General features: G+C 38.3%; 1 protein-coding gene across 8 annotated transcripts in view; it reads left to right on the forward strand.

Annotated features, from left to right (window-relative positions):
* The window catches only part of LOC135116409 (mitochondrial inner membrane protease subunit 1-like), a 387,804-nt gene that overhangs the window by 106,142 nt on the left and 269,162 nt on the right, over positions 1–12,500 (forward strand). For 4 of the 8 annotated variants that reach the window (XR_010276301.1, XM_064033858.1, XM_064033857.1 and 1 more), the window contains exon 3: positions 1,166–1,219. The exons of the other annotated variants lie outside the window; for them this stretch is intronic. Coding sequence is in view for 3 of the 4 variants with exons in the window: in XM_064033858.1 (XP_063889928.1) it covers positions 1,166–1,219 (54 nt within the window). In the remaining variant the exon portion in view is untranslated. The remainder of the gene's footprint in view (positions 1–1,165; positions 1,220–12,500) is intronic. 8 annotated transcript variants of the gene reach the window in all.

A 12,500-nucleotide genomic window follows, 5' to 3' on the forward strand; every position in this document is an offset into this window, starting at 1 on the left:
ATGCAAACATAGTGACCTAACTATATTTTTCTCTCATGGCCTCGTATTTACGGTATGCCATTTTTCGTACACAATACGTAGTTGTCATTGATTTCCTAAAACTACTAAATATACCAGAAGACAGACCTACTGACCCATACTCGTAAATATTGTTCCACTCGTAATGTTACACCACACACACACACACACACACACACACACACACACACACACACACAGACACACACACACACACACACACACACACACACACACACACACACACACACACACACACACACACACACACACACACACACACACACACACACACACACACACACACACACAACATTAATACAAATAGATGCGCTGCAACAAAGCAACAGAGATTGGGATGCTCATTCTTACAGAGCATTATAGTGAACATGTGAGGCAGAGATAAACAGACAGACGCAGACAGACAGATTGATTTACAACACTTAGTAACATGTACTTGTTATAAGCAATTCTAAGTGACCATTACTTTCCCGTTCATTCCCATTCATTGAAGCATTTCAGTGTTGAGACGCAAAGGTAGTGTAAGTGTTGAGGCAGCGGTGGTAGTGGCCCCTTCACCTCGCAGCGAGGCAGGAAGGGGAGGCGAGGGACACCAGCAGTGACTGGCCTGAAGGCGCCTTGCGTCCCGCCTCCTCTGTGCGACCCTCTCCCTTGATTGCCTTCATGCATCAATCGCAGCATGACTTGTGCTCCTCCTCTTCAGTCTCACTTAACTACCACCTTCATATTCTAGACACCGCTGAATGTTGGCAAGCTTTACATTTATTATTTTTGCTTCTTTTTATTTTCTTATTTGATCTTGTTATATATGTAATGGTGTTTGTTCGTTTTATTTTGTTGCAGCTGTTGTGCATATTTAACATTCTCAGCGTTTGAAGTGTGTTCTGTTTTCAGTGTTGTTTTCCATGTATCCATGTGTTCTTGCTTGGAGGAATTTGACACGTTTTATTTATGACATTTCGTGTTTTTGTTCAGTATTTATTCTTTCCTCTTTTGTTCATGTGTATGTTGTTAACTCATGCAGTAAAGGATTTCTGGTGGTTCTGTTTATGATGCTTCATTTTTAGCTCTTTTTAGAATAGTGAAGCTGCATCACTTTTTTATGTGGATGTTTTGATATTTTCAGGAAAGGATGGCAGGTGGTGCCGCGGTGAACACTCCCAACACATGCAGGAGGAAAGTGAGTACCTGCTTCATTACATCATGTGCCCTCTATTTTGATCTCGCTGTTAAACTTTTTTTTTTTATTCATGTCAACGGAAACCTGTCACTGTTGCCTGCCTTTCTCCTGTCAGCTTCCCACGAATCTGTGAAGGAAAGAAAGGATGTGCTTCCATGGTATCGTGTCAGTAGTGTTATCCATTGAAGGATTAGTTTAAACCTTTTTGCAATGCGTTGTTTTTGTCTCCCATTTTTCTGCCTTCCTAGGATATATATATGAAAGAAGACAGAATGTAAATTTATTCTATAATGTTCATTGCAACATCTTACAGGGAAAAAAGTCCTTTGAGGATTGACCGAGAATCTTATTTTCAAAACTAAAATTTTTGTATTCCAGTCTTCGTGTGCTTATTTTAATTTATGCATAGAGAAAAGAAGGATACGAAATAATATGTTTTCTATAATGGTGTCATCTTTTTGGTATAAATATTTACTTAGAGATTCAATTGAAACCTAACAATTAGCTGTCATTTTTGCGTTCGTTATATATATATATATATATATATATATATATATATATATATATATATATATATATATATATATATATATATATATATATATATATATATATATATATATATATATATATATATATATATATATATATATATATATATTTTTTTTTTTTTTTTTTTTTTTTTTGTATTTTTTTTTTTTTTTTTTTGTATGTACGTATATATGAGTGAAGAAAGGAAAGATGCAATTCCAAAAAATCTTTCCACAATAATGGGAATATTCACTTGAGGTCTTTTTTAGGTAACAAATATCAGATCTTCTAGTTTATATGCCTATTTATCCTTTAGTGTGTTTTACCGTTATGTAGATTAATAATATTTTGCACGTTATGATAAAGTGTCCTTGGAAACTATTACTGTAACATATTTCATTTAGTGTGAATTTGGTTTCCACGTAAAAAAAAAGAAAAAAAAACTTTCCTTCTATGGAGAAAAGATATTTATATTTTCTTTGTTCAATTGGTATTGATATTATTTTTAACTCTGATTTCCCGGGAAGCGCCACCACCATGATATTTGTGACCTAACCTAAGGTAACTTTTTAGCGTCATAACCTTTGTTGCAGCTTTATTCAAGTAAAATCAAAGAGAGGAAAGCTTGTATAGTTCTGTGAAGTGTTCTTATTTGTCTCTGTGTGTGTTGATTGTCGCCTTGAAAAGTCAAGGTGACGTGGGCCTTGATGACTAGAGCCGGCCCACACTATTTGTCTCCCTTTTTTTAGAGGCTCGTCGTTGTAGATTTCTGAAAATATTAGTTTTCCTCACGTTTTTATTTTCCTTGTCAGCGAATGAAAGATAATTCATGATTTTCTTAATCATTTAGTAACGTATTTAATATCTTTGGAGGGATCATTCCCGTAGCGGAGCGAGGGGGCTCTATTTTTGTTACCGCACATCTGTACACCCACACCCCACCGCTCCCGCCTGGCCCTGGAGGGCACAACGATGATTTGGCCAGGAGCACCTTTTGATGTCCATCGTATATAAAAGTTTCGATTTCATTTTCGGAAACACTTCTTGGTAACTTTTGAAGGCGTATCTTTGTTATTTTATTTAATTTCTTCGTCAGACTCACCTTTTTTTGCTGTATTTTGCATATTTCGATTTATCGGCATGTGGGCGAAGGTTTCTGACTCGCAACTCGCACAACTATCGCCTCATCACTACAGATCGAGCTCGAGCGCACAAAATGCGCCAATTACTTGCCATAACTCACTTCATATACGGGAAAGGGTTGTGGGAAGAAGGTGTTGTGAGGAGTAAACATAGGAGAAATTAGTTAAATCTAGAAAGGTAGCTAGCTCAGGGAAGGTGAGAAATAGCTTAAGTATTTACCACACAAAATGTAGCAGTATTTTGAATAAAATAGACTTGCTTAGAAGAATAGTGTGTGTAGAGAAATTTGATATCATTGCTTTAACTGAAACTTGGTTAGATATGTGAGGAAAAGTATTTAATCCAGAGGTCAAGATAGATGGTTATACATTGTTCTATAAAGATATGGAAAACAGGAGAGGAGGAGGCGTCGCGTTATACGTTAGGGACACATTACAGTGTTATATTAACAGTAGAATTAAAACAGATAACAAAGCAGAGTCGATATGGGTAGATATTAAGGAAGGATCACAGTCAGTAGTACTGGGAGTAGTGTACAGACCACCGACCAGTACAAAGGAAATTAACACCTCACTGTGGCAGGAAATAAATAGAGTAGGCAGGCACAGTCAGGTATGTGTGGTAGGAGATTTTAATTTTAGGAATATCGACTGGAGTCTGATGGTGGGTAACAAGGAAGCAGAATTTTTTAAGGTAATTCAGGATAATTTTTTAAAACAGGTAGTCGTAGAACCCACAAGGGGGAATAATATTCTAGATTTAATTCTTACTAACACGGAGGAAGCAGTCACGCAGGTAGAGGTTGGAGGACAGCTAGGTAACATTGACCATAGGGAAATTAGGTACAATTTAAAATGGGAAGAAACTTTTAGAAGCAATAACACTAGTAAAATACTTGACTTTAGGAGAGCAGAATTTGAGGAATTAAAAAGGTACCTCCAAGGAGTTGACTGGCAACGGATGCAGGGTGAGGTCAGGTCCGGGACGGAGTTGAGAGAGATAAGGCAAGATGTGAGAGGTGAGGTGAGGTGTGAGGGTGTAGGACAAGAGGAGGTAAGATGTGTTCGGAAGGGGCGGAGGAGAGAGGGAGGGGTATATGGGTGTGAGTATGGTGGAATGTCAGGTCATGCTGAAATGAGAGAGGTGAGGTCGAGGCGAGTAGATGAGCGAGTAGAGAGGATGGTAGGGGCCGAGATGAAGGAATTAGGTGAAGTAAATGTAGATGAATTGTATAAATATTTCGTAGATAAGGTTCATACAGGTCAGTTAGCATATATCCCTTATAGGGCAATAAGATCACAGAAAAATTATCCTAAATGAATGACTGCTAGGTTAAAACATTATATAGGTGGAAGAGAAGTATATATAAGACATTAAGGGCAGGTGAAGAAGTTTTAAGGTCACAATATAATGAATTAGTTAGAACAGTCAGGAAGTTAACGAGGAAAGCTAAGGGCAATTATGAATTAAGTGTAGCCAGTCATGTGAAGACGGACCCCCAAGGGATTTTATCAGGAATAGAGGACGAAGAATAAGGATACTATAGGTCCATTAAAGGCAGCAGATGGGGAGCTGGTTAGTTCTGGGGAGGAGATTAGTAAAATTCTGAATGAGTATTTTTCATCTGTCTTCACCCAGGAAAACATGCAGGATATGCCAGATAGTGAACAGATGTTTAGAGCAGATGAGAATGAGAAGCTGACAGATATTTCCATAAGTAGAGAGATAGTGGAACAGGAGATAGATAGGCTAAAAAATGTTCAAGACTCCAGGACCAGATGAAATATATCCCAGAGTACTTAAGGAATGCAAAGAGGTTATTAGTGAGCTGTTAGTCTCTGTCTTTAGGTAATCACTTGAGTCAGGTGAGGTACCAGTAATGTGGAAGCAGGCTAATGTAGTACCCATCATTAAGAAAGGAGATAAAACTTTAGCGTCTAACTATAGATCTGTCAGCTTAAATTCAGTTATAGGTAAAATATTAGAGTTAATAAGAGCGAGGAACATTAGGGAACATTTAGACAAACATAACTTGATAAATCAATCACAGCATGGCTTCACGAAGGGGAAGTCTTGCATGACAAACTTGTTAAGTTTTTCCAGTAAACAGTACGAGGCAGTAGATAATGGTGATAGTTATGATATCTTGTATCTGGACTTTAGTAAAGCATTTGACAAGGTACCCCATGAAGGGCTCCTGAGAAAGGTTAGGGCACACGGGATAGATGGGAAAGTGTTAGGCTGGATAGGGTCATGGCTTAGCGACAGGCGAGAAAGAGTTGTAATAAACGGCTCGAAATCCGAGTGATGTCATGTAATCAGTGGGGTGCCACAGGGATCAGTATTAGGGACATTGTTATTTCTAATATATATCAATGCCTTGGTTAGTGGAATTAGTAGTGATGTTAGTAAATTTGCGGATGACACAAAGATAGATTAATTAGATCAGAAACGGGTGCCTTCGCCTTGCAGGCAGATTTAGGATGAATAAATGGACGGACATATGGCAAATGCAATTTAGTATCAATAAATGTAAAGTACTTACCGTAGATAGAGGAAACCCACACAGTAGGTACACATTAAACGAACAATCTCTGGTAGTTACAGGGTACGAGAAAGATTTAGGAGTTATAGTTAGCTGTGAACTCCGTCTAGGAAAACAATGCATAGAGGCTAGAAACAGGACAAATAGAGTACTAGGATTAATTTTTAGGAGTGTTAAAAGTAGAAGGCCGGAAGTAATATTAATGATATTCTTGGCGCTGGTCAGACCTCATCTAGACTATGTTGTGCAATTCTGGTCTCCACATTACAGGAAAGATATAGGTGTATTAGAATCAGTACAGAGGAGAATGACAGAAAGGATACAGGGGATGAGGAGTATTCCTTACGAGGCGAGATTGAAGTCATCAAATTTACATTCTTTAGAGAGACGTAGGTTAAGAGGGGACGTGATAGAAGTCTTTAAGTTCCCTTTCAATAGTCCAGGAGTCAAGCAATATCTTCATTCTTTCATCCCTTTCATTGGTAAACTCTGGAATTCTCTGCCTGTTTCTGTTTTTTCCCCTTCCTGTGACTAGTTGTTTTAAGAGTATTGAGGCACTTCCAGAAACATATTTAGTTTTTATATTGACTTTTAATTTTTTATCTTTTTTTTTTTTTTGTCTGTATGTATGGAAGCGGGCAACTGAAAAGATTTTTTTTTGTTCCTCTGTTTGCCATTCGCCAAGAAGATATGAGAGCGTGAGTATAAATAATGGCTATATGCAAATGTAAGAATACCATTTTATACTGACTCTAAATTAAAACATGTATTGCATTGTTTACTCCAGTTTACTCAAGTTGAACCGTCCGATATCTTTTGCATCTAAATGATTTTTGTGTTCAGCTATTTGAATTTTTATTTCCAAATGCAGCTCCATGTTTTTGAGAAGCACAGAGGGTTGGAGAAAGACAAATCTTTCCTGATTCTTAATAGGTGAATGTTAATAACAGTAGTAGTAGCAATAGTAGTAGTAGTAGTAGTAGTAGTAGTAGTAGTAGTAGTAGTAGTACTACTACTACTACTACTACTACTACTACTACTACTACTACTACTACTACTACTACTACTACTACTACTTGTTGTAGTAGTAGTACTACTACTACTACTACTACTACTACTACTACTACTACTACTACTACTAGTAGTAGTAGTAGTAGTAGTAGTAGTAGTAGTAGTTGTTGTTGTTGTTGTTGTTGTTGTTGTTTTTGTTGTTGTTGTCGTTGTTGTTGTAGTAAAGAGCAGGATTATTATCTGGAGTGACACCAATTCAGTTTTTGTATAATTTGTATTTTCTTACTATTATTCCACACCTTGTCAATCCATGCAAGGAAAAAAAAAGAAAAGCAAAAAAAGAAAACGTATATTAAAAAAGTGAGAGGCAAGACCAGCAAGTGAAAACACGCCCTGCCTTCTCCATAGACTTGACGTGTTTACTGCCGCGCTTCCTGCCTGATAATTATACAGTCTTACGCTGGAGGCGCTTAATGTGGTGCATTTGTATGAAAGAATTTACTTTTTGCCATGAATCTCTCTCTCTCTCTCTCTCTCTCTCTCTCTCTCTCTCTCTCTCTCTCTCTCTCTCTCTCTCTCTCTCTCTCTCTCTCTCTCTCTCTCTCTCTCTCTCTCTCTCTCTCTCTCTCTCTCTCTCTCAGCTCGAATTATGATTTCACTGAGTGGTTTAAGAACATATTCACATGTTATTCATGAGCCATCACATCCAGCAGCAGGCAGGAGGAGGAGGAGGAGGAGGAGGAGGGAGGAGGAGGAGGAGGAGGAGGAGGAGGAAAGAACACAAAGGAATACAAAGGAATGCAACGGAAGACCAAACCTTGAGTTACTGACGAGGCTGTTTGGATAATTATTCTACATTAACTATTATTGGGAGATACAGGATAGTACAGAAGGTTCCACCCCACCAATCTCTCCAGCAGAAGCTGACAAGATACAGGAATTGATACCACGTGGTATAGAAAAACCACAGAGAACTTGAGAGAATAGTGAGGGAAAGAGTTGTGGTCTGTCTACTTTTGTTTGTGAGGGAGAGTGTAACTGCATGATAGTTGTGTGATGTGGTGTGTGCGTAGCGCAGGTGAAGGCACAGTTTGGTTGTTGAGGGGTGGTGCAGAATCCTTGCGTTGCGCTTTCCAGGGAGGCGGCAGTCAATCAGGCCACAGCTTCGGTCACTGTGTTTGTGTACCTTCCCTTTAGGGCTGGATACACAGGTTATCGCCTGCTACTTTGACCTCTAGTAATTAAAATCACAAAGTTGATCAATAACAGGAGAATGCGGACGAAGAAAATGAGGATTACAACATGTGATTACATAGGATAACCAAAACAAACACTCATACAGGTCTTTATATATCGCTTTGGAATTAATTTACATTAACTACCCTTTAGTAAAGTAAGCTAGAGCAGTGTATGACTGCCAAACCGACACGCCCTCGTGCTTGTGCTGGCGTGGGAAAACCATCGCGCTGTGTGGGAAAAAACTGGCTGCGTTTTAATTGGAAAGAATGAAGTGAGATTCTATTATTATTCCTATGCAAAAAAAGTAGTAGGAGGAGGAGGAGGAGGAGGGTAATAACAGCATTAGTAAAAACATCCACTTCAAACACCCCTTTGTCTGTGCCTTTGGACGCACAAATTACCTCAGAATGTTACGTCATAATGAATAAGACAAGTGAAGAAGCTTACTTTCTTTTGAATACCGTCTTTTCGGAAATGTTGATTTTTTTTCTATTTTGTGCAAAAGACAAAAAAAAAAAAAAAATACAATTTTTAGTAGAGTGAAAAAAAATCTACAATTCACCCTAAGAAGGAGGAACAGAAAAATTACGAATTATACCACCACAACCACCACCACTACTACTACTACTACTACTACTACTACTACTACTACTACTACTACTACTACTACTACTACTACTACTACTACTACTACTACTACCACCACCACCACCACCACACCTCACTCTCAACTTCTCCCATTTTCACGAATTCCTCTCTTCTCTTGCTTCGCTCCACCATCCTTCATCCTCTCTCCCTTACGTTCCATCCTTCCTTTCGCCGACATAATGCTTGCAACAGACGCCCCTCCTCTTCCTCCCCCTCCTCCTCCAGTCCCGTAGCATTAGCAGGGCCTTGTCTCCCCTTATAAGCAGGGATGCTTAGTGGAACATGTCGAAATAGCGTTGCCTAGCCGCCGCCGAGTATAGGAGTGTATTGAGGGTGCATTATCTCGGTACAGTGGCGGTGAGCGGGGAGATGGGTCGGTGAGTATGTTCAGGCGCAGATAGAGAAATGTGTTATTGGTCTGACGAATTGATTAATGAATAGGTATCTGGTTGAACAGGTAGATTTACAGATAGATGGCTGGATGGGTAAATGGTTAATAAATAGATCGACTGACTGATAAATAGATTGATATATAGATGGACAGATGGATGGATAGATAGACTGATAGATACATGAATAAATGAATAGGTATATAAGTAGATATAAATATATATAGATGGGAAGATAGACAGTTCAGTAAGTAGAAAATAAATTAGATAAATAGACAGATAGACAGATAGACAGGGATAATAGTACATAGGTGGGAAAATATGTTGATAAATCCCCGTTGATTGATAAGAAGGTGGAAGTATTAGATAGGGAGAGATATACAGATAAAACATCGACGAATGGGTAGGTAAGTGAAGAAACACAGGATGGTTGAAGAGCAATATACATAAACAAATAAGAAGAAAGTGGAAGTGTAAGCGATGAATCAGATTAAGAGAGAAATTAGCTGTATATTGATGGACAGAACATATAGAAATGCAACTGTAAATCATGGTAAACAAACTAAGATAAATAAAGGTATGTACTATGTTAGAAGGAAATGACATTAGAGAGTCAGCCAGCACATCAGACATTCAGAAAGCAGGACAGACAAAGACACATAGACACACTGACTGATGGGTGCATATGCCAAATGAAATAGTAAACAAACATTCATATATAGAATCATTACAAATAGAAAAATATCAGAAACTTTGAGGCAGACAGACTGAATTTCGCATAACGAAAATATTTGTATGTTCATGTTTGGTAACTTACACACGAGCAATGGATAAAAAAGAGAGATTTTACATATAAACCTAGAGAAACAAAGGAAAGCAAAACATTATAAAACAAAAAAGACACAAAAAAAAAATTATTCCTCCTGTGAATCAAGTTGCAGACAGAGGCGCCCACACACACACACACACACACACACACACACACACACACACACACACACACACACACACACACACACACTTTCCTGTCGCCAAAAATACACACAATTCTCCTGCTACTCTATGAATTACCTTACTAGAAATGAAAAATGCATATTATAAATTTTGTATATTGTTGTGTGGATCACTGGAATTGTGTTGAAACCATGGAGAGAGAGAGAGAGAGAGAGAGAGAGAGAGAGAGAGAGAGAGAGAGAGAGAGAGAGAGAGAGAGAGAGAGAGAGAGAGAGAGAGAGAGAGAGAGAGAGAGAGAGAGAGAGAGAGAGAGAGAGAGAGAGAGAGAGAGAGAGAGAGAGAGAGAGAGAGAGAGAGAGAGAGATTGGATGTCTTGCAACACAATACACATGCATATATATCGTGCACATTATTCTTCCTCTTTCTTTTTTCTTTCTTGCGACATTTGTAAAAAGGAAATGTTGAGATATTGTGTGTGTGTGTGTGTGTGTGTGTGTGTGTGTGTGTGTGTGTGTGTGTGTGTGTGTGTGTGTTTGTGTGTGAAATAATAGACAAACGGACAGACAAACAGATATATTACAATGCACAAAATTGGACATAAGCTGGGGACAGAGACTCCCAACCAATCACACACCCACCCACACAAGACAGGCAGAAGGTCAAAGATATACTGATATACGTACTGACATACATTCTTCATCTCTTCGGTCAATATGAAGACGCTACACGAACTTACATATTGTCCTGTGCGTCTCGAAGGAGTAACGCCGGGAGATGACAACGTCCGCCCTTTACTGCTCAGGGAAGCACAGGGACTGAGTGTGTTGCTGGCAGTTTGTTGGAGTTTTAGGATTCCCGAAGGCTGACGAAGAGTTTTAAAAGTAAGAATGTATTGGAGAGAGAGAGAGAGAGAGAGAGAGAGAGAGAGAGAGAGAGAGAGAGAGAGAGAGAGGAGAGAGAGAGAGAGAGAGAGAGAGAGAGAGAGAGAGAGAGAGAGAGAGAGAGAGCACAAACATAAAATCGGAGACTGAAAAAGAAAGTTTAAAGTAAAAAAAAAAAAAACGTCAAACGTATAGAAAGTAAATGTATATAAATGCTGACACACACACACACACACACACACACACACACACACACACACACACACACACACACACACACACACACACACACACACACACACACACACACACACACACACACACGCAAACACACACACATACAGACATTGAGAGTCATAGCACCACACAAAAAAGACATATAAAAATGAAAAAAGCCATAAAATAACAGAAAGAAATGAAAAAAAAAAGAAAACATTGAAAGACCTAAGCCGGAGTGAACAAGTGACATCAGGAAGAGAATGTAATGTAATATTAGTAGGTGCCTGATGTTACTCGGAGAATGACATCATACTTAAAGGAAAGTGATGAAAGAAAATAGCATGCTTTAACTTGGAAAAAAAAAACTGCGATAATGAACAAGGAAAATACGAGAAAATAAAGCACTAAAGTGGGAAAATGTGTAGCAGATTGAAAGAAAAAAAACATGAAATTAAGTGCTAAAAATGGGTGATGCCTACGTAAAGAGAGAGAGAGAGAGAGAGAGAGAGAGAGAGAGAGAGAGAGAGAGAGAGAGAGAGAGAGAGAGAGAGAGAGAGAGAGAGAGAGAGAGAATGTGTCTTTCCTGTCACCTCAGATAAAAATCTATATATTTTTTTACATTTCATTGGCACTGAAGAACACAGACAATGAAAAAGTAAATATGACGGTTCCTTCTTTCATATTTATTTCTTATGACATTTTATGAGACAAGACTGTACTTCGGTATCCTTATGTTATATTGTTATTTTGTCTTTTTATTTATTTATTTATTCTCTGCTTATTACTTATATCTAATACATATACTTTTACTGTCCTTTGTTTTCTAACATTACTTTGTTATTTTATGCTGTTTCTTTATTGTATACATTGCTACACATGAGTATAAGAGTTTTTTTTTTTTTTTTTTTGTAAGAGGGAAAAAAAGTCATTTCGGATTTTATCTGTGGAAAGAAAACGTGTGTGGGATTTTTCTGAGGAACGTTATTCGTGTGTTGAGAGAGGAGAGTTTTTAAACTTCATTAAATGCTCTCTCTCTCTCTCTCTCTCTCTCTCTCTCTCTCTCTCTCTCTCTCTCTCTCTCTCTCTCTCTCTCTCTCTCTCTCTCTCTCTCTCTCTCTCTCTCTCTCTTTAGTTAACAGTGGAACCTTGCACAGTTTAAGTGGATGAGGAGAGAAAATAGAGGTACAGATGGATGGATGGATAGATAGATAGGTAGATAGATAAAAGTTAGATAGACAGATAAGTAGATAGATAGACAGATAGATAGAAGGTCATATTTGCCTTGATATCGCCGTGTAATAAGCCCCGAGGAATTCATTCTTCATAGAACGTTAATTGATTTATAGGCGGAAGGCGAAGCAAGGCAGCACATGTGAAAGGTAATGCAGGATAAGATAATGTGATATGACTGCCATTTAGCGTCCTTGTGTGTGAGGTCCACAAGGCCAGAGTGAAGGGGGAGGGCACATATCAACTTATTGTAACCTTCGTAACTCTACTGACTGGATTACATTCACGGGAGTTAGTCATTATTACATACGAGTACATGCATGTTGCGACAGTAAGAAGAGTATGCCTGTGCCGGTTTTTTTTTTTTTTTCCTTTTCCCTCTCTTTATTAACATTGGTGTCCTATTGCGGTAAAAAACGATCATGCATTGGTGCGAGAAAGGATGAAACGGATTATTTTTTTTTTAAATTACTGGTGTCTTCCTTCTGAGT

This window comes from Scylla paramamosain, chromosome 31 (genome assembly GCF_035594125.1).
Source record: "Scylla paramamosain isolate STU-SP2022 chromosome 31, ASM3559412v1, whole genome shotgun sequence".
Taxonomy (NCBI): domain Eukaryota; kingdom Metazoa; phylum Arthropoda; class Malacostraca; order Decapoda; family Portunidae; genus Scylla; species Scylla paramamosain.